This window comes from Mustela erminea, chromosome 8 (genome assembly GCF_009829155.1).
Source record: "Mustela erminea isolate mMusErm1 chromosome 8, mMusErm1.Pri, whole genome shotgun sequence".
Lineage (NCBI taxonomy): Eukaryota > Metazoa > Chordata > Mammalia > Carnivora > Mustelidae > Mustela > Mustela erminea.
The window spans coordinates 40,631,131-40,651,433 of record NC_045621.1 but is presented as its reverse complement, the minus strand read 5'-3'; the positions used below and the strand labels follow the sequence as shown (position 1 = coordinate 40,651,433).

General features: G+C 41.0%; 1 protein-coding gene across 10 annotated transcripts in view; it reads left to right on the top strand.

The window, feature by feature from the left end:
* The first annotated feature begins 318 nt into the window (after positions 1-318).
* USP40 (ubiquitin specific peptidase 40) overlaps positions 319-20,303 on the top strand; it is a 77,151-nt gene continuing 57,166 nt past the window's right edge. For 5 of the 10 annotated variants that reach the window (XM_032355219.1, XM_032355229.1, XM_032355226.1 and 2 more), the window contains exons 1-9: positions 319-452; positions 763-870; positions 1,759-1,976; positions 4,443-4,510; positions 5,770-5,883; positions 8,346-8,510; positions 10,510-10,656; positions 12,878-13,021; positions 15,246-15,374. In XM_032355219.1, coding sequence (XP_032211110.1) covers positions 400-452; positions 763-870; positions 1,759-1,976; positions 4,443-4,510; positions 5,770-5,883; positions 8,346-8,510; positions 10,510-10,656; positions 12,878-13,021; positions 15,246-15,374 — 1,146 coding nt within the window. In that variant the 5' untranslated portion in view covers positions 319-399. Of the gene's footprint in view, positions 453-762; positions 871-1,758; positions 1,977-4,442; positions 4,511-5,769; positions 5,884-8,345; positions 8,511-10,509; positions 10,657-12,877; positions 13,022-15,245; positions 15,375-20,303 lie in introns of those variants that run through there. The other 5 variants (XM_032355220.1, XM_032355221.1, XM_032355222.1 and 2 more) reach the window with 5 other exon arrangements.

Sequence of the window (20,303 nt, the reverse complement as noted above, 5' to 3'; positions counted from 1 at the left end):
AATTGTTTGACACATTGACACATTTGGAATGGTCTTCCGAAGAGCGTGGCGAACCCGAAGCCCTGCAGTTTCCAATGTTTGGGTAACTTGTAAATTAACCATGCCAGAAGACTCAAATATAAACTCTAAATTGTGAATGAATGCATCGCCGTCCGACCGAGCGAACCCGTGGACCCGCGCACCCGCGAACACACAGGGACGCCAACATTGCCCTCCCACCGCGAGACTCCCGAACTCTGTGGGCAAAAGAACCACATTGCCCATAAGGTCCCGCGCGGCGGGCCGGAGCTCCCGCGGGGCATCCTGGGAAACGTAGTTCGCGCGTTCCTTAAAAGGCCCACGCTCCAGGCCGCGGGAGACTTCCCCGCACCAGCATGGCTGCGCCCATTTGGGGCGCGTATGGTTGTTTCGAATGTGGGTCTGAGCCGGCTCGTGGGGCTGGGATTTAGGCAGTAAGTGGGACTGGCAGCTGCGGTTCTCGGGGTGGGGACGTGGGAGGCGCAGGGACGCTGTGGGCTGCACGCTTGAGATCGGCGAGGCGAGGGGCTGCCTGGGCGGCCTCCGGACGCCGCCCTCCTCGGGCGTCGGTCTGCGGCCGCGGGGACCGTCTGCTTTTTGCGCCCCTGGGCTCCGTGGTGGGTTACAGGGCTGGAGGCCTGGCCTCCGCCACGGCGTGGGGCAGACCGGCATCCAGACCACATTCTCGAGGCCGGACCTTCAAGCTCCATTTTTTTGTGCTTTTTTTTTTTTTTTTTTTTTGAGGAACGGGTTGAAAAGGAATATATTGCATTTCAGCGCTTCCTGCCCCTTAGGAACTGTGCTAGGCGCTTTGTGTGTCTCATCTCCAAGTGACCCTCCTCCACACTCGAGGTGAGACCTTGAGCGGGTCCTGCAGGTCCCCACAGCTAAGGTTAGCATCATTGGACACAGAGTGGCAGGCTTTTGGGCTCGTTGGTTTTCATGGCAGTCTTTTTTTCCCAGGGAACCTCCTTCCGGCTCTTTAGCTTTGGGACCATGTACTAAACTGCTGTAAAGATTAGTGTGTTCCCTTTGCTTCCTCTGAGTGTCATAATCTGGCACAAGAAGTGTGAGAAGCTGAGATTTCAGGAAGCGGTTGATGGCCCCCAGGCCCTTGCCAACTCACAGACTCCAGGATTGGTTTTGCCACCCCAGCAGTAGATGAGGTGTAATGAGGGGTTTTCTTTGTTTTTTCACCATGACTTTTTTTTAAAAGCAGCTATTCTTTTTTTTTTTTTTAAGATTTTATTTATTTATTTATTTGACAGAGATCACAAGTAGGCAGAGAGGCAGGCAGAGAGAGAGAGAAGAGGAGGAAGCAGGCTCTCTGCGCTGCAGAGCAGAGAGCCCGATGCGGGACTCGATCACAGGACCCTGAGATCATGACCTGAGCTGCAGGCAGAGGCTTTTACCCACTGAGCCACCCAGGCACCCTAAAAGCAGCTATTCTTTATTGTGAGCCAAACCCTGTGCACCAAGTGCCTTTCTTAAGTCTCTCATTTGGTTTAAGGGACCCTGCATGGTAGTCGGTATTCCATTTTACATATGAGAACACGGATTGGTTAACTTGCCTGTGGTCCCCCAGGTAGTTTGGAGCAAGGATGAGAAAATTCAGGTCTTGCAGTCTCCAAAGCCCAAACTTCTGGATAAACTTTCTGATGGAAGTATACGATTGGGAGATGTGTGGAGAGCTTGTTTTATAAATAAAAGCATTTGTGTAACATGTCATATTCTTTTAAGGGTAGGATCTAGTTTCACAATGTTTGGGGATCTATTTGAAGAAGATTATTCCAGTGTGTCAAATTATCAGTATGGAAAAGAAAAGAAATTAAAGACCAAAACCTTGGAGCCACCAGCTCCTAGGGAATTCACCAATTTAAGCGGAATAAGAAATCAGGGTGGAACCTGTTACCTCAATTCCCTCCTTCAGACTCTTCATTTCACACCTGAATTCAGAGGTATGCTGTGTTACATGCTTTTGATTAATAATATGTACCTTTGTCTTTACGTGTAATCAATTATGCAAGATTACAAATTACATCAAAGGTGTATTCCCCAGTATGCGTTTATTGTGGCTAAGGTAAGAAATGTTCATCCTCTGTAGGGAAATGTGAAACTTAAATTATCTTAAATACATTCTGTGCAAGCACAGTAATTTTTAGTAACAAAAAATAAGGCAATGGGTTTCTTTTCTAATTCTAATTTAAAATACAACATAAAGACAATTTTGCCAGCCTTCATTACTGTTACGCTATTTGTATTTTTGAGTTTTTAAATTTCTCTGAAGTAATAAACATTCCCACCAGAGTTACCCAAAACACTTCTGTCCTGCCTTTTAGAATGGCGACGGGGCATCACATTATTTATATAGTCCACAGTCGTTTATCTGCAATTCTGAAATCCAGAATGTTCCAGCAGCCTGGTTTGAAGTGGTTTGGGGTCAGAACCTGACCTAATGTGAGGCCGTTTATAGTCTTAGTTATCTCACTTGGGTGGTTATTCATACATTTATTACAGGAGTATTAACTCCTTGATTAACGGATACTGTTTATCCCAAACCCTGCTGGGGATATAATGTTAATGTACTATGACCCTTTCTTATTGCCTTTCTAACATCTGGAAATTCCAGAGACCCAAGATGTCAGATAAGGTACTGTGTATAAGAAACAAATCCATTCATGTTAGCTCAATTAAAAGGGGGATTTACTAACCACTACAGGAAGCCAGCCTGACCTCGTTGGAGCCTTGATTTCTTGCCCCTGTTTTTCTCTGTTTTTCCCATTCCCGTCTCTGCAAACCAGCTTCCTCCACAAGGGTTAGTCTTTCTGATCCCTTTACTTCAGTATAAACATAACCTTCCCATGGTACTGACTGGGGCCTTCAGCTACAGAGCTACATGAGTGGCTCTGCTCTCCACAGTGTCTGCTTATACTGAGGATAAAAATCCCGGCTCATCCTGTATCCAGTATCTCATCCCTCTTCCCGTCACTACCAAATTTAGCAAATGTTTTGACATTTTCTGTTGCTTCTAAGCTTTGAAAGCCTTCCTGCCTCCAGAGATTTAGTAAATATTTACCATTATCCCCTTCCCAGGGCCATTCTAATGGATTAAGCTGCATGTGGGATTTCAGAGTGGTGACATTTGTCCTTGACTCCATTCTCTCCGTAAAAATATCTCCCAAATGTATTCATTTATTCCACCATTAGACATTTTCAACACACGTTTCGATAGATTACTGAGGAGAGTTAAAGTTTTCCAAGTTTTAATATAGTTGAAGTAGAAAAGTAGCTTTAACAAGAGATTAAGACAGGTGATTGGTGGGCAAGTGGTCCAGGTCATAAAGAGGGCCACTGAGCAAGGATAGGGCTGAATGGAGAAGGCCACCAAGCAAGAGCCCGGGCCATCTTACTCTCAGCAAAGGAGATCGCTGGCCAAGCACATGGGCTTGTATCTTCGCGTGGGCTGATGCATTCCCTATAAGGCTTTGCGGGAATCCTGATGCTTATTGAAGGGCTAAGAATTGGCAGAGTGCTGGCAGGGAGAAGAATTCTGGAACTTTTTGGGACAGTTTCTTGTGTAGGGCTGAATTGGGTTCTACTGTACTAGTTCATGGTAGCTGAGATAGTGGGAAATAATTGTAAAACTCCTTGTATAGTTTTATCCTTTAACTTTTATGTTTATAGTTCATTTTTTTCCCAGTTCCTGCCAGAAGGGAGGAATATAACATTCATAACCAAGGCAGCAGTGGTTTCCAGAGAGAGACAGTATCCATGCCATCCTTTGTCTTCCTAGAGTAGATCAAAGTTTCCATCTAGTTTGAATACAGACTTCCCATAAGATTCTGATATACCCCCGTGGGGGGCATGCCTAGACTTAAGAGTATAAAACAGTTGTGAAGACTGGCTCTGGGTTACCAACTTATTTTTCCAGGTAAGGTCACTACCATCTGTTACTACCCTTAACACAGAAAAGACATTCTTATACCCAAAAAAGTAAGGGCTTTGAGAGTTAAAGGTGGCCTTTCTCTCAAAAGGGTAGTTGGAAGCCTCGAATGTGGCTTGTGGATGAACACACGTGACACTATTATATATTGTGTATTTCCTCATGTGGTTTTTGGGACCCACTGCCACAGGCAATAGGAAGCCATCAAAGATTTCTGATATTACTGTTTTTACTTTAGAAGCATAGTTTTCCTTTTATTGATCTTCTGTACTGAAATCTTAGCATGCCTCTTCATATAGAGTTGGTGGTTAAAGGTAATGTTATCAGGAAGTAAAATGTGTAGAGTAACAGTATAAATACTGCCACAGTCATACTTCTGAATCTTTAACTGATTTTATTTACTGGAGACTTTGGCTTTCTAAAACCGTTTTTTAAAAATGAAATAACATCATTTATATCTCTGTTTCTACATTTTGTTTAGAAGCTTTATTTTCCCTTGGCCCAGAAGAACTTGGTTCATTCGAGGATAAGGATAAACCTGATGCAAAGGTATTAAATCTATGATTTACAGGGTCTTTTTTTTGGAGTATTAAAGAAATGTTTTTTAAGGAAGGAATTAATTCCTTATCCATAGAGATTCATAATTTTATTAATTACCAAATATTAATCTTTATTTTCAAGAAGTGACTTGGCCTGTGTGCCTGAATGAATGGAATCTTCCTTCCAAAAAATAATTACCTCAAATATAGTGCTGCTACTGCTTTATAAACCTGGCTTGGTCAAGAAGATATTTGCAACTAGCCTACACTAGCCTACCGGAAAATCTACTTAATGAACAGATTTATAACAGCAACAGAAAAATAAAGACTGGTGTTCTTTCATTTTGATATTCTGGAAATAAGCAGAGTGAGGAATTTGTTTATTATGAGTGCGTATCTAATCTTGTTCTTTCTGGCTCTAAATACCATTCAGAAGTTTATTGTTTTCGGGCTGAAATCTGTGCTTCTTCCTTTTTTTTTTTTTTTTTTTTTTAAGATTTTATTTATTTGACAGAGAGAGATCACAAGTAGGCAGAGAGAGAGAGAGGAGGAAGCAGGCTCCCCACTGAGCAGAGAGCCCGATGCAGGACTGGATCCCAGGACCCTGAGATCAGAAATCTGTGCATCTTAATAGGAGTCTTCTGTGATCTGGCCCAGCTCTTCTCAAACCACCTGTGATGCAAAGAGCCAATTTTTGTGTATTTCCTTTTATTCCCAGTCTCCTGAAGATCATACATATGGTGACAATGTCAAATTGCCATAAAAGTGTCGGAAGTCTTATTCTTGCTTTAGATAGGAACATCCAGTCTCCCCACAAGGCTCTGAACATCCTTCTCTCCTGCCCTAACCCTCCCCACACCAAATAAAGCAGGAAGACGATGAGGCAGGTTCAGACTCCACAGCGGGGGCGGGAGTTGTGACCGGAATTTCCTTACAGGGAGTGGGTCTCTGAGAGGTTTCAGAGGAGTGAACGAGCAGACACTGAAATGATTGGCAGCAATCAGTCGTGGTTTCTTAAGGGCTGTGTGGGTGTTCATACTGATCATACTGTGTCTAGGTAGGAAACTCCAGATAGCTAAAACTTTTTGGATTGGATTAGAATTTTAAAAGAAAAGCGAATCTTACTTCCCCCTATGTGATAGTTTTAAACTTCCTCCCGATTGAACTGAATGAACTAGGAAAGAAGAGAAAACTCGTTTGCAGTTCTTTTATAACACCCCAACTGACGTGAACAGATTTCATTTAGAAATGCGTTTGCTTCTTGATCAGGTTCGGATCATACCCTTACAGTTGCAGAGGTTGTTTGCCCAGCTTCTTGTCTTGGACCAGGATGCAGCATCCACAGCAGACCTCACTGACAGCTTCGGGTGGACCAGCAATGAGGTACGAAGGTCAGCTCCTCCAAAGGAACCAAGTTATCAACAATAAAGAGTAAACACTGGTTTAATGACATTATCTAACTTCCTTTAATTTTGTCTTAGAGTCTGAAGTAATAGTTCAAATTCTTATTTCTCATGTTCAGTAACTACAAGCTAGAGATATATTTCTAGACACTTGTGCTGTGAATGGGTATGATTTGGCATGGGAGAGAGGGTTGTGGAGAGAGGGAGAAGTATAACTGGGCTTTTACAGTTTCTACCCTTCATATAGTCTAGTTGGGATACAACATCTACTACACGGAAATTGCCATTTATGTAACAAACTGCTGATCAGCTCGAAAACCTGACTGGCAATAATTCTGTGACTGTCTTTGTGATGTGTTTCTGTGTTTGGGTCTGGGTATTCTCATTGGGACACTCGCTTGAAGCAAAAGGCTGAACATGTTCTTGGCGGGTCTTTTTATTTTCCCTGTCCCTCTTTTCTCCAGTCTCTCCTCCTTTTCCTCCTGTATGTGGACATTTTCTGAATTTCTGTTGGCGTTTCTATTAGCACCACGCTCTAACCAACTGAGCTAACCGGCCAGCTTCTGTTGGCGTTTCTAAAGGGTACTTCACTATATGCAAACACTAAATATGTCAGCAGTGAATATTGTCAATATTGATGAGCTGCGATTTTTTTTTTTTTAATGGACTAGATGTATTCTTGCAAAAGAGAGGTGTGGGGACTATCACAGAGTTTAAAGAGGCAATGACCAGATAACATTATATTGCCTTCAAAATAAACTTTCCACTCTGGTCTTCTAATGAGGAACACGCCTAAACCAGATGATGCTGTGAGATTGAAGAGGTAGGGCTTAGGCTTTGAAGAAAATGGGATATCATGCAATTAAATTTTTGGTGTAGGGCAGGCGCTTAGGGTTAATTCCTTGTTCCTTCCTTGTTTTAAAAATGGCCGCTCTGCTGAGCTACAATTCATAGGCCGGAAGATTCACTCTTGAGGGTACAAGTCGCACTTGTTCGGATACTTACAGAGTTGTACAGCCATCACAACAGTCCCTTTCAGAACATTTTCATCACCCCAAAAAGAAACCCCATACCCAGTAGCAGTCACCCTCCCCACCAGACCCTGGCAGCCACCACCTCCTTTCTACCTTCCCAGATTTGCCTGTTCTGGGTGTTTCACAGAAATGAAATTATGTGATATGAGATCTTCTGAAGCTAGCTTCTTTCCCTTAAAATCATGTTTCCAAGATTCAGGCATGTTATAGGATGTATCAGCACTCCATCCCTTTTTATTGCCAAGTAATATCCAGCTGGAGGGATGGGCCGTGTTGTTTTTTTTTTAATCTCCTCATTAGCTGATGCTTTTTCCTTTTTGATCCTGAGCGTCTACTGAGTTGCTGATTTCACACCCTTAAAGCAGTGAAACCCATATTTATTAATCTCTAAACAAAATCTCTCAAGAAACCTGCTAGGATTGGTAGAGAGGGACTCAGAGGCGCCTTTGCCTTACTTAGAATTGTTCAGGAACAGCATGAAAACGTGCACCGGTTCCCTTCAGAGGCAGTCATCATGAGTTGAAAAACAAGAAAAAAGATCCTGAGGCCCATTTCTCGCTCCAGCTTCCCTCCCCTTTATCAGCTGCTTTTCATGCGACACTTTCTTTAAAATTGTCCTCCCTCGTGGTCCTACTTCACCTTTCATTTGTTCTCTGCCTCCTTTCTGCCTTTCTGGTCAAAGTCACTCATGACATCCATGTGCCAAGTTCTAGGAGACACTTCTCTGCTCTCAGCGGGCTCTCAGGAGCACTCACCCCACCCGCCATCAAAGCACCAGCTCCCACTGGTTCCCGTGACCTCGTCTCCTGGTCCTCCCCACCCCCGCTCTTCCGCCTCTGTTCTGCTTCTGAGTGTTGGTGGCCCCCTTGGCTCTGGTGTATCCGTTGTTCTTAAAGCGTTCAGTCTGTTCCCACAGAGTTGCCTGGCTCGTGGGGTGAAGCGAGTGCCACCAGAATTTTTCTCATCTCTGTGTTACTTGGTCCATATATGTAAGCAGTAAATTCTGGTTCTTTTCAAATGCTGGTAATTCGGATTCCCTGTGCCCGTGCATACTCTGCCAGCTCTTAGAGACCACTCTGTGCCTATTGTGTTCTTCCCTCTTCTCCTCCTGTGGCACGGCCATGGGTGTGGTTTCCCACAAGAATAAAAGCACTTTCCTGTTTCAAGTGAGTTGAGTTGTATGTACACACTGAACACCCCTGTTCTTGTTTCATTTTGGAGTGAAAGGAAGAGTGGTGATCTCTTCCCCTGGTCCCGGTGTGTTTAGCTTAGTCATCCTTAATATTTGATCAAGACTTACCTTTGGATTTCTAAATAAATCTTGTGTTTTTTAACTAATACCTCTTTAAAAATCTGTTTTGAAAAATCTGAAGCACAAAATTCCATTTAAAAGTTACCTGTTTTATAGGAAATGAGGCAACATGATGTGCAGGAACTGAATCGAATTCTCTTTAGTGCTTTGGAAACCTCTTTAGTCGGGACCTCCGGCCATGACCTCATCAATCGTCTGTATCATGGAACCGTTGTTAACCAGGTTGTTTGTAAAGAGTGTAAGAATGTCAGTGAAAAGCAGGTGAATATGAAAGCGTGTTGTAATAATAAGTCATAAGTTCTAATGCACGTAATTAAATTTGTGATCTGTAATACCACATGAGGAGCCAAGTGTTTATTACTAGAAATGACCTTATCATGTTTTTTTTCTTTTACTCTAGCCCTACACTTCAGTCCTAAATTTGTAATCCACATTTCTTCGTATAAACTGAAAGAAGCAAATGTCTTAAAGCATAGCTTCAGATATTTAGAAAATAAATTTGGGGGATGTTTATAGGTAGAGGTCTGTGTCCTCATGAGAAAGCCAGTATCATGGTTGGTGGGGACAAAAGGGAAGTAATAAAAATAGAGAACAGTAAGGAATGTTTACAGTAATAAACATGTATAATTAAATACTGGATTTCATTTATGAATGTCCTTCAGAAAGTTCATTTATATGTGTGAGCTTATGTTGTCCGTTTAATCTCATTGGAAATTAGAAATTTGCTCATGAGATGGAATAATCTCCACTTGCTCTATAAATCTTGTGTAGCATATGATTACATCACTGAACAGTTGTCCCTTAATAAAAATCTCCCTTTTTTGTTATGGCAAGAGTTAAAGAAAACTGCTGTGTCTGTATGAGTAAAAAATTAAACACCATTTTCTAAATTTTGCATTAATTGCTTTTTCAGATACATATATGTATTCTTTTTCTGCTTTTTATGAAAGAGTTGGGGATAAAAAATACTTTTTTTTTTAAAGATTTTATTTATTTGTCAGAGAGAGGGAGAGAGAACGAGCACAGGCAGACAGAAGGGCAGGCAGAGGGAGAAGCAGGCTCCCTGCTGAGCAAGGAGCCCGATGTGGGACTCGATCCCAGGACGCTGGGGTCATGACCTGAGCCGAAGGCAGCTGCTTAACCAACGGAGCCACTCAGGCGTCCCTAAAAATTACTTTTTTGTTCTTTTTGCCTGTGCTCCTAGAGGATTTGGTCAACCTAGTTTGGAAATATTAAGACAATGGTGTCTGGATTACCATATGATTAGCTTAACAATTCTATAATTATTCACAAAGAAATTTTGAGAAATAAATGTGTGAAGGCACATAGTAAATTATCAACATTAACTTTTCATATATACATATGATAAATTGCATATAAGTGTTGTTTGTATTACTTTAGATTTCCACCATGAATCAGAACTCATTAGTTTCCAGTCCCTGTAATAACCCCTTACAGTAATGCTAGTGCACACACACACACACAAAACTGAACGATTTAAGCATGCCAGATTTTAAGTGTTTATTACTATAAGTAAATTACAATTCCATTGCAGTTGCAGTAGATTCGATGGACTCCTGTTGGCAAAATACTGTCCTCTTAATTTTCATAAAAATACCTTTTTAGGGGCACCTGGGTGGCTCAGTGGGTTAAAGCCTCTGCCTTCGGCTCAGGTCATGATCTCAAGGTCCTGGGATCAAGCCCTATATCAGGCTCTCTGCTCAGTGGGGAGCCTGCTTCCCCCTCTCTCACTCTGCCTGCCTCTCTGCCTAATTGTGATCTCTGTCTGTAAATAAATAAATAAAATCTTTTTAAAAAAAAACAAAAACTTTTTATCCTGGCTCAAAACAATTTTTTTTTTTAATGACTTCTTGGTACATCAGTTGCAGCAAAAGAGGAGGAGGAAGTGGGGTTTACACTAGGGACTCTAGCCTTGTCCACGGCTAAGACAGAACTGATAAACACCGCACACTTCTCGGTTCAGATGTGTGTTCAGTGGTTTTAGTTCCTGCTAAAATAGGTTTTATTATAGCTACACCGAACTTAAGGAAACTTGGACGTATTTTAAGCCAAATTATAATTTGATTTAGGGTAATTTTGTGTGGTGAGTTTCACCGTATCTTATCGGGAGGTCTGTATCTTCATACAATACAGTGTTTTAGGGAAAAGTTATGTTATTCCCAGTCTGTGTAGGAGTTGGTGATGTGTTCGTGAACCACTGCAAAATTGTTTTTTCATATTATGTTCATGTGTATTTCAGGAAGACTTCTTAGATCTAACAGTAGCAGTCAAAAACGTATCAGGCTTGGAAGACGCCCTCTGGACCATGTTTGTAGAAGAGGAAGTGTTTGACTGTGACAACTTATACCACTGTGGGACTTGTGACAGGCTGGTTAAAGCCACAAAGGTAAGACAGCTACCTGCCTTCTCCCAGGGGGCCACTTAATACCTGGTAGCATGAAGGTTTGCCAAGTGAAGTCCGCTTGTATGAGAAAGTCCAGAAGATACATGTGATCCTCTTCATTGGAACTAAGGTTTGAAAAGACATTCATATTCTGCATATATCGGTATTTTTATCTTTTGCAATCAAGAATTTTTTTAAGCTTTCAACCCAGCAGTTCTCTCAACTTCTTTTTGTCCCAGGAAAAAATTTATGTGTACCTCAGTGTTTCTTTTTTTTTTTTCTTCTTACCTCAGTGTTTCTTAAATATACCTTTTTTAAATAAACCCCCTGTATCCTGGCTTTTTGCAGAGTAACATTAGGAAGAAGGTGATGGGTTTTTATTGCTGCCAAGGAGCTCATTGAGCTTTGCTTTCTTTGCTTACTACTATGAAAACAGACAGCTTTGTTTTCTGTACACGGAGTTACTTGACTGGATAGATACACGCTTCCCAACTAGACTAGACTAGCTAGTCTAATCTAGTCTAGACTAGCTAGTCTAGTACTCCCCTTCTGCCTCCCTCAGTGGGAAGTACTCATCTTGCCAGTTAAAGGGCTTGACAGGGTACACTGGGTTTCTCACTAAAGGATGAGAGGGGGACAACTGTTAGAAACTATTCCACTGCTGCCAGAGGATGGGATGGGCTCTCCAGTCCGTGGTTAGTGAGCACCCACTTACGGAGCTACCACAAAAGATGGGTCTTTGCAATCATCTGTAACAGAGCACCATTCCTAGAGCTGACAGTTACGGAATTTTCCGTGAAACAGAATGAGGACTGATTCAGATAACATACAGTGTTGATTTAGATCCTGGAGGTTTTAAGTGAGAATGTAGTAAAAAACAAACAAACAAAAAACTCCATGCCTGTAGCTTTCACAGTAGGATTGGGAAACCAGGGTAATTTTACATTGTTTAATGTGTATCTCCATCCAGGCTTTGCCTTGTTGTGACACGCAAATGGAGATGTTTATCTTCTGCTTATCTATTTTGTATTTCACGTTTGGTGTTAAAACTACAATCTAATAAACATGAAATTCAGAAGATGGAAAGTATTAGAAGGATACTTAAACACATTCTTAATTTTGGTTGAACTTAATTTGCACATTAGTAAAATAAGAATCATTAGCACAACGAAAGCAGTTCTTGGCATGTACTTTTTATGTTACTGGTTTAATTCTGTTTCAGTGGAAATTTTTTCATCTCAATACATTTAAAGGTGCATCCTAAACTTCCATTTGGTTGTGATACTTAAAGTAGGTTTTCTTATTCTGAGCAGAGTTTTCTCAGCCATAGTATAGATGAGATACTCAGGTTTTTTAGATGTATTTTTTTTTAACGTGTTGGAGTTACATTGCTGTTTTTTAATCCCCAATTTGTGGAATTGTTTTAAATTTCTCTTTAGGAATGTTAGATACTTATATGTAAGGATAATATTATAATTAAGGATGATTTTATAGCTGGAAAGGATTTTTTTTGCCAACCCCTACACAACACACCATTAGTACTAAGGGGTTGTGGAAAGCTGATGACTTTTAAATAAAAAGCAGCTTTATCTAGTGTTTCGTTTTAAAGCAAGGAAATTAAAAATTGCCTTTTTACTTGCTTTTAAGGACAGTCATTGTAAAACCCCAATCAGTGGGTCTTAACATTAGGGGAGTGAGAGCATTTTGAAAGTCTAATGAAAACTGTGAATCTTCTCCCCATAAAAATTCAAGTACGCAGACCATGTAATTTCAACAATTCAGATCCACTGAAATAGGTCCGTAGGTCCAGGTGAGGAGCTCCAGTCCTTCAGAAATAAAAGGACCGTGTGTGTGCCAGACAAAGTGGAGGCACCAAGGAGGCCAGGACTCACACAGGGAAGGAGCAGTGTTAGAAGGGGGAACACCAGTTACAACACGCTCATCGGATAGCTTTGATTATAGGATATCAACACTAAAAACATAAACTTGGGTTGTAAACTTTTAGTTGTTAACATAAATGAGTCACATCACCTTTAGTCCCATAAAAGAGATGAATTCACATCAAGTACTGACTTAAATCCAGGTTGATGAATTAATGTGATTGAAGGACACATTTCTCTTTAAACTGAATCATGGGTTGCTTTTTTATATCTTAAGAAACATTATGTATTCTTTTCTATAACTCTGCTTTTAAAACAACTGTAAATTTTTTTTCTTTCCACAGTCAGCCAAATTACGTAAGCTGCCTCCCTTTCTTACTGTGTCATTATTAAGATTTAATTTTGATTTTGTGAAGCATGAACGATACAAGGAAACTAGCTGTTACACGTTCCCTCTCCGGATCAATCTCAAGCCTTTTTGTGAACAGGTTTGGACTGTTTTATTTTGAAATTCATTCTTTCCTCCTCCCAAGACTGAATCTTTTTTTGGCCTAATTTTCGGTTGACTTGTTGCAGAATCTTTCAGCCTGGCACAGTTAATATTTTTGAGTTGCGTAATTCTTTGTTGTGGGCTGTATCCCACGCATTACAGGATTTTAAGCCGCATCCCTGGCCTCTGTCTTCTCTGGGACGGTAGCATCCCACCCTCTCACCCCATCCCCAGTAGTGACAGAATGTTCAGATCTTACCAAGTGTCCCATGTCTCCTGGGGGAGAGTGTGGATGAAATCAGTCCCAGCCAAGGACTACTGGTTTCTTACAGTCCTTTTGATTTCCAAAGTATGGATTTGTCCCCAGTTCTTTTTAGTAAACTCTCCTTGAAAAATCTTTGAGAAGAAAACTTAAGAACAGAATGAGAAATGACCCTACATGACCAATTAATGACTGTTAATTAGTATTTTGTTATTTGGATTTGGATTTAGTTTACATGAGATGGAATAATGAATTACACATCTAGAAAGTGAATTACACATCTAGAAATTGGAATTTCACTAGAATTTATAATCTTTGAAATACAGGAAGGAAAGTTTTGAGAACGTTAATTATACAATGTACTTCATAAGCCGTTTCAAAATATTTTCTGTATAATTGCTGTACATGCCAAGATCAGAGCCATGAGACTGCTGCATTTCTTCTTACAAGTCATTTGTATGTTTATCGAGACCAGAAAGAGCATTTATTAAGTAGCTATTAAGTTTTTTTGTATAAAAATTGTATTTTCTTTATTCTTCAATTCGGATGAGCCTTCCTCTACTTCAAGCCTGGTAGCTGAGCTTTTTGGATTTTGTTTGACTGGCACATACAGAATGAACAGTTTTTCCAGAGGAAATCAATAAACCCCCCCATTTATTGCCTGAATAAAACAGTTCTTGGGGGTGCCAGGGTGGCTCAGTCGTTTAAGCATCCAACTCTTGATCTCAGCCCAGGTCTTGATCTCAGGGTTGTGAGTTCAAGCCTTGCACTGGGCTCCCTGCTGGGCGTAAAACCTACTTAAAAACAGCAACAACAACAATAATTTTTTTTCAGGATAACTGCATTAATTCTTCCATAATTTTCCAGTTTTGTTGAGAAATAATTGACAGACATCACTATGTACATTTAAGGTGTGCAGGATAATAGTCTGATTTACATATCTTATGAAATGACCACTCTAGATTTAGTTCATGTATATCATCTCATACAGAAAAATTTTAGCTCTTCTCAAAAGAGTAGTTTATCACATTATTTTAACATACTTTGAAATAACAAAATTGAAATAGGTGAACCATTGAGCACTAGCTAAGAAATTGACCGTAGTTTTACTTTTTGATTTCGGTATTCACGAAAAAAATTGTCACATTGCCTCTGTGTTTTTATCTCTCATCTTTTGCCTGAACCAGACATTTAAAAAATACTACTTACTTTAGAAGTAGTGTTTCAGGGAAATAAGTTTCTTAATAATTGGCACCCTTCAAGTGGTGTATTCACAAGCAAAGTATCTCTTAACCTAAAGTAGGTTTTTGGATTTTTTTAACGCCGATATAAGCCTTCATCAGTTGGGTCAGTCACAATTACAGAGCACATTAATTATGGAAAAGATTGATCATAGAAGAAAGAACCTGTTCATCCCACTAAACTGTCTCTAAACAAACAGATAGTATTCATAACTGTTTAATTCCTGTGATACAGAGCACTGCGTGTCAGGAGGGTGATAGTGGATATGGCTCTGACTCTGAGACCCATGATCCTCTAGTTGGAAAACAGGACACATTTCAACAGCTAAAGAACACATTTCTAAAGCAGCGTAATAGGTATAACACAAAGATGGTTTTCTCTTGCTAAAACTATTGCAGATACATTGGGGAGCATGTTTTATTAGCACTTTAGAGTACATGATCTTAGCCAAAGTTCATAAAAGTAACATTTTGTGCATTTTCCTGTGTAAGAGGCAGAATTTGCTTGGTTGTTATGTGGTATTAGATGAATGACAGTTTTCAGTCTCAGAATTAAAAATATTTAACTTTAAAGCCAATTACTCAAATTTACATAATTTACCCCTAAATAACAATAATAAACAGGTTTCTTATTTAAAAATAGAAAGAAATTCTTCTCTTTGTTCATGTGTCTTCCCATTTTATGCAAACTAACATTATTTATGCTCTGTTTCTTGTAGAGTGACTCAGATGACTTGGAGTATGTTTATGACCTCTTCTCGGTTATTATACATAAAGGTGGTTGCTATGGAGGACATTACCACGTCTATATTAAAGATGTCGATCATCTGGGAAACTGGCAATTTCAAGTAAGCATAGAAATTAGTTCTAGTCTTACTGTTTTGGTGAGGATCATCTTTTGCCACTTACATATATTTGCCCTTGGAAATGTTTCTAGGCATGGGAAGTTAATATAGTTAGAAGTTTTATATTTTTATTTATAAAAAGTTTCATACTTAAAGAAAAATAATCAGCATCATAGAAACACCTATAGATCCTCTTCACCTGTGTCCTTCAGTTGTTAACAATTTGCCAGATTTGTGTAAACACACATAGTTAACATTATGAGTGCTGACCCATCTGAAATTAGGTGCCTTTACCCCTAAATACTCCGTGTTTGTCTCCTGAGAACGAGGATCAAAATCAGAAGCTTGCGCATTGAAGCGATAGTGCTCTCTCATGAAGAGTTCACATTCAGATTCCACCAGTTGTCTCATCCAGACCCTTTACAGCATTTTCTTCCCCAATGTAGTGTCAAATTCAGAGTCCTGCATTATATTTAGTTAGTGTATCTCTTGGGTCTCCTATAATCAACAGCTGTTCCCAGCTTCTCTGCCTCTCATGACACCAGCCAAAGATGATAAAGATTTTCCTCCTATAATGTCTTCCAAAAGTTTTATAGTTTTGCCTTTTACATTTTAAACTTCTTAGTCCTTCTGGAATGGTTTCCTACGAATGGTGTGTGATTTTTTTTTTTTTAACCCAGTTGCCCATTACCATTTATTGAATAATGCATTCTTTCCCCACCAATCGACAGTGCCAGTTGTGTTATATCAATTGTTTGTTATGTATGAGTCCTTTGGGGCCCCTCTGTTCTGTTCCATTGCTCTTTTTTGTATTCCTAGGCCAGTAGTAACGCTGTTAATTTCGGTAGCATTATAATGAGTTGTGGTATCTGATAGGGCAGGTGTCCCTATGTCGTGTCATTCTTCAGTAGTGTCTTGGCCTTTTATTCCTCTGTGACCGTTTCTAGGATCAGCTTATCAGTAGCCACACATACACAACACCCATTCTCAGCAGTAGTAGAGTTTTGAACCAGCATGTATAAGTCAGATATATCTTTTCATATTTTAGAGCTTCTTATTTAAAAAGTTTTGTAGTTTTCTTAAGAATTTGCAGATGTCCTGAGGGAAAGTGCCTCCTGGAAGTCTAGTTCCGATTATTTGCAATGGGAAGAATCAAAGTGTGTTACACACCAAGCCTGAACTTGCAACCAGTTTTCTAACAAGTACCTAAAACACACTGAAATGGCCATAAGTTACAGACCATCATGGTAGGATGTAGAATGCTTATGACATCTTCCCGATTATCAGACAGGTGGTGGTGTTAACCAGTAGTTGTACCACATATAATAATACAGCTTCTCGGGGTGACAACAGTGTTCTGGGGACACATTCTCTTTGATGGCGTTGTTGGCTTTTCAGAACATCCGTCTGCATTTCTCATGCTCCATCTGTTGTACTTAGATATTAAAAAGTATTTGGATGTTTAAAAGTCAAATTTTTTGCTTGATATTTATCAGGAAGGTGTTCTGTGGGGCCGTGTCTCAACTTTGTATTTTCTAGACTCTGTGTAGTAGTGTTTGAAATGCAGTTACCATTGGTTTGTTGACTTTATAAACCAGCCATCTTGTTAAACCGTCTTAGTTTCAGACATCTTTGGAGAAATGCTGCTTTGTTTTGCCCTTTCCAGTCCTTTACCTTCCATTTTGTTTGGCCAAGAACATCATACAAGCATCTCTCCCAAATGCTTGTGCCACGGTTTGCCAAGACGCTGGTTTCTGGGACACATTCCCAGTCAGACCAAGGGAAGGTTTCCTCCCTCGTCTGGTCTAATTCAGCTCTCGAGGTCCCTGTGCTTAGTTCGAGCAGATTCCCATCATGCCGCCTGTCTTCACTGCTTTGCAGCACTTTTAGAGGTGCTGAGATTTAGTGTCAGTCTTTGACGCTTAAATATTCATTTGCAGTTTCACTTTCAAGTCTGTGGTGGAGGTCACGCACAGAGGTAGCCTTGTACAGAGGTGAGGTCTCATGTCTCAAGCGGTGATTCTCTCTTCATGTCTCCATTCTGGTTGTGCTTCCTGGGACGGATCTGCACTTGTTCACTTCCTCAGAATCACTCTGCTCTTTGCTGGCATCGTCAGGCTGCCCTTCTGGGTCTGCAGTGTGACTCGAGAGGGCAGACAGGTTCTCTGTCCTTTGGTTTTGCTCTCCACGCTTCTCCTCTGTTCCTGAAGCTTTGTTACATTAGAGCAAATTGAAGATTGCTTTCCATTTGCGCTTAGTGTATTTCCTTCTTCCTGCCTCCTGTGAAGCATCCCATTTTTCCAGTTGTTTTCCTTATTCTGTTCTTCCAGGATCACTGCTTTTTCATCCAGAGCTCTATGGTGCTCAAATAACGAGTAGCGCTTTAAGAATTTCAACTTCAGGGGTACCTGGGTGGCTCATGGGTTAAGCCTCTACCTTCGGCTCAGGTCATGATCTCAGAGTCCTGCGATCGAGCCCCACATCGGGCTCTCTGCTCAGCAGTGAGTCTGCTTCCCCCCTTTTCTTTCTGCCTGCCTCTCTGCCTACTTGTGATCTCTGTCTGTCAAATAAGTAAATAAAACCTTCAAAAAAAAAAAAAGAATTTCAACTTGAGTACGTATACCTGCTAGGCCCTGCTTGTCTTTCTATTACCATTATCCTGGGAGATTGCTTGTGCCCAGAGATGTAGAATTCCATATATTCTAATCACAGCCTGGTATTGTTCTTTCTGCTTACAGTTTGGCAGTTTCTTCTTTCCTTTCAAGGAGCTGTTCCCTGCATTCATGGAGTTCTTTAGTAGGTACCGTCTGCAAAGAAATAACTTTCATGACCCATCGGACGTAATTTTCCCTGGTTTTAAGGCAACATTTCAGGGGTGCCTGGCTGGCTCAAGCAGTAGAACATACGACTCCTCATCTCGGGGTCATGAGTTTGAGCCCCATGTTGGGTGTAGAGTTTACTTTAAAAAAAAAATTTTTTTTTTTTTTAATGCGACACTTCTGTCTCCCTTAGTCTGTCTAGAAGATGCTCCCTTTCTTCTAGTATGGACACCATTTCCTATTCAAAATGTGACTCGAGATCTGGCTGCGAAAAGGAGCCTGATCTTTGCTTTCTGCTTCTTTAGAGACCTTTTGCTTCATCGATGGTTGACTGACATTATCTTGCACTTTTGAGGGAGTGGGTCAGAGAAGGCTTCACAACGGCTCCCAGTAGGCAGCCCTGAACTAGTCCTACTGTCCCAACAAGGCCAGGGTTGGACACCGGCAAAGCGGAGGAGGACTGGGCCTTGCCTGTTTGTCACCTGCAGTAGTGTGTCAAATAGGGGGCAGTGCTGGCCTGCCTCTCCCCTTCTGCCATTTTTACATCTTTTTTTCCTTAATGACATCTTTAAACTTATTAAACATGCTATTTCATTGGTCTGCTAATTGCAGTCTGATTTAGATATCTGCTAAGTCTACTTCCTTGTGATTTTACTATTTTAGACTGTAGTCTGGGATGGTTGGTTTTTTAAGAATGTGATTTACTGGAGTAATTTGAGGACTGAGTTGAAAGCGCCTTCCTCTGAAAAGGTGTTTGTCTCTCCCACATGCCTGGGGTCACTCCAACCCTTAACTTTAAAATCACATCCTGACTTAGTGGTTTTAGAGCCATACAGCTAGTGTGAATTTGGACCACAAACCCCTGTGGGGACCTACTTGTGAGTACAAATCGTTACAGATGTTTTTCTACCTTCATCTCTAGTATCAAGGTCAAACCAAGCCAGTTCCTTATTGTCCTTTATTGTGGGGTGAATTTTTTCTAGGTCGTGTTTGTACTGGGAAAGTAGGTAGCTCTTTTTTTCTAGCTGTCTGCTGAAGTTTATCTTTGTAATATAATTAAAAATTATATACTTGGGGTGCTTGGTGTTACTAAGTCAGTTAAGTGTCTGACTCATGATTTCAGCTCAGGTCATGATGTCATGGGTTATGAGATTGAGAGTCAGGCTCTGTGCTCAGCGGGGAATCTGCTTGAGATTGTCTCTCCCCATCTCCCTCTGCCCCTCTCCACCTGCTCATGTGTACTCTCACTCTCTCTCTCTGTCTCAAATAAATAAATCTTTAAAAGAAGGAAAGAGATGGGGAGAAGAAAGAGAGGGAGGGAGGAAGGAAAAGCATATATTTGGTCTTTGTCCCAGGTTCCTGGAATAGAGGTCCTTGAAATTCCATGAGCGATCGGCTGTGTTTTGTTGTTCATAATGAACCGCTTTCAACCACACCTGAGTTCATGCTAATAGGATGACTCTTGGTGGGGCCTAGACATCTTCAGACTGAAGGCTTGTCACCAGAGCAAACAACCACATGAATAGAGTGTTTGTGTTTTTAGCCCCAGCTCCTGATCTGTGGAGGGAAGATGGGCTGATGATTGAGTTCTGTCAATCAGTCATGCCTGCATGTTGAAACTTTGATTAAAACTCTAAAGCAAGGGGTGCCTCGGTGGCTCAGTCAGTTAAGCATCTGCCTTCAGCTCAGGTCACGTTCTCAGGGTCCTAAGATTGAGCCCCATGTCAGGCTCCCTGCTTAGCAAGGGAATCTGCTTCTCCCTCTGCCTCTCCTGCTCTCTCTGTTTGAGTTCCCTCTCTGTCAAATAAACAAACAAAATCTTTTTTAAAACCCACGACAACAACTCTGAAGCCAGGACAGTAAGGGAGCTTCTGGACTGGTGAACATATCCACAAGGGGGTGGCCGCCCCTACCCTGTAGAGGAACCGAGACCCTCAGGACCCTTCCAGCCCTATGTGCTTCGCCATCTGGCCGTTCAATTGTATCCTTTGTACTAAACTATAGTCCTGTGTATAAGGTCCTGGGTCTGTGAGCCGTTCCAGGAAATTATCAAACCTGAAGTGGGGATTGTAGGAACCCTAGAATTTGTAATCAGCCTAGCAGAAGTGCAGGT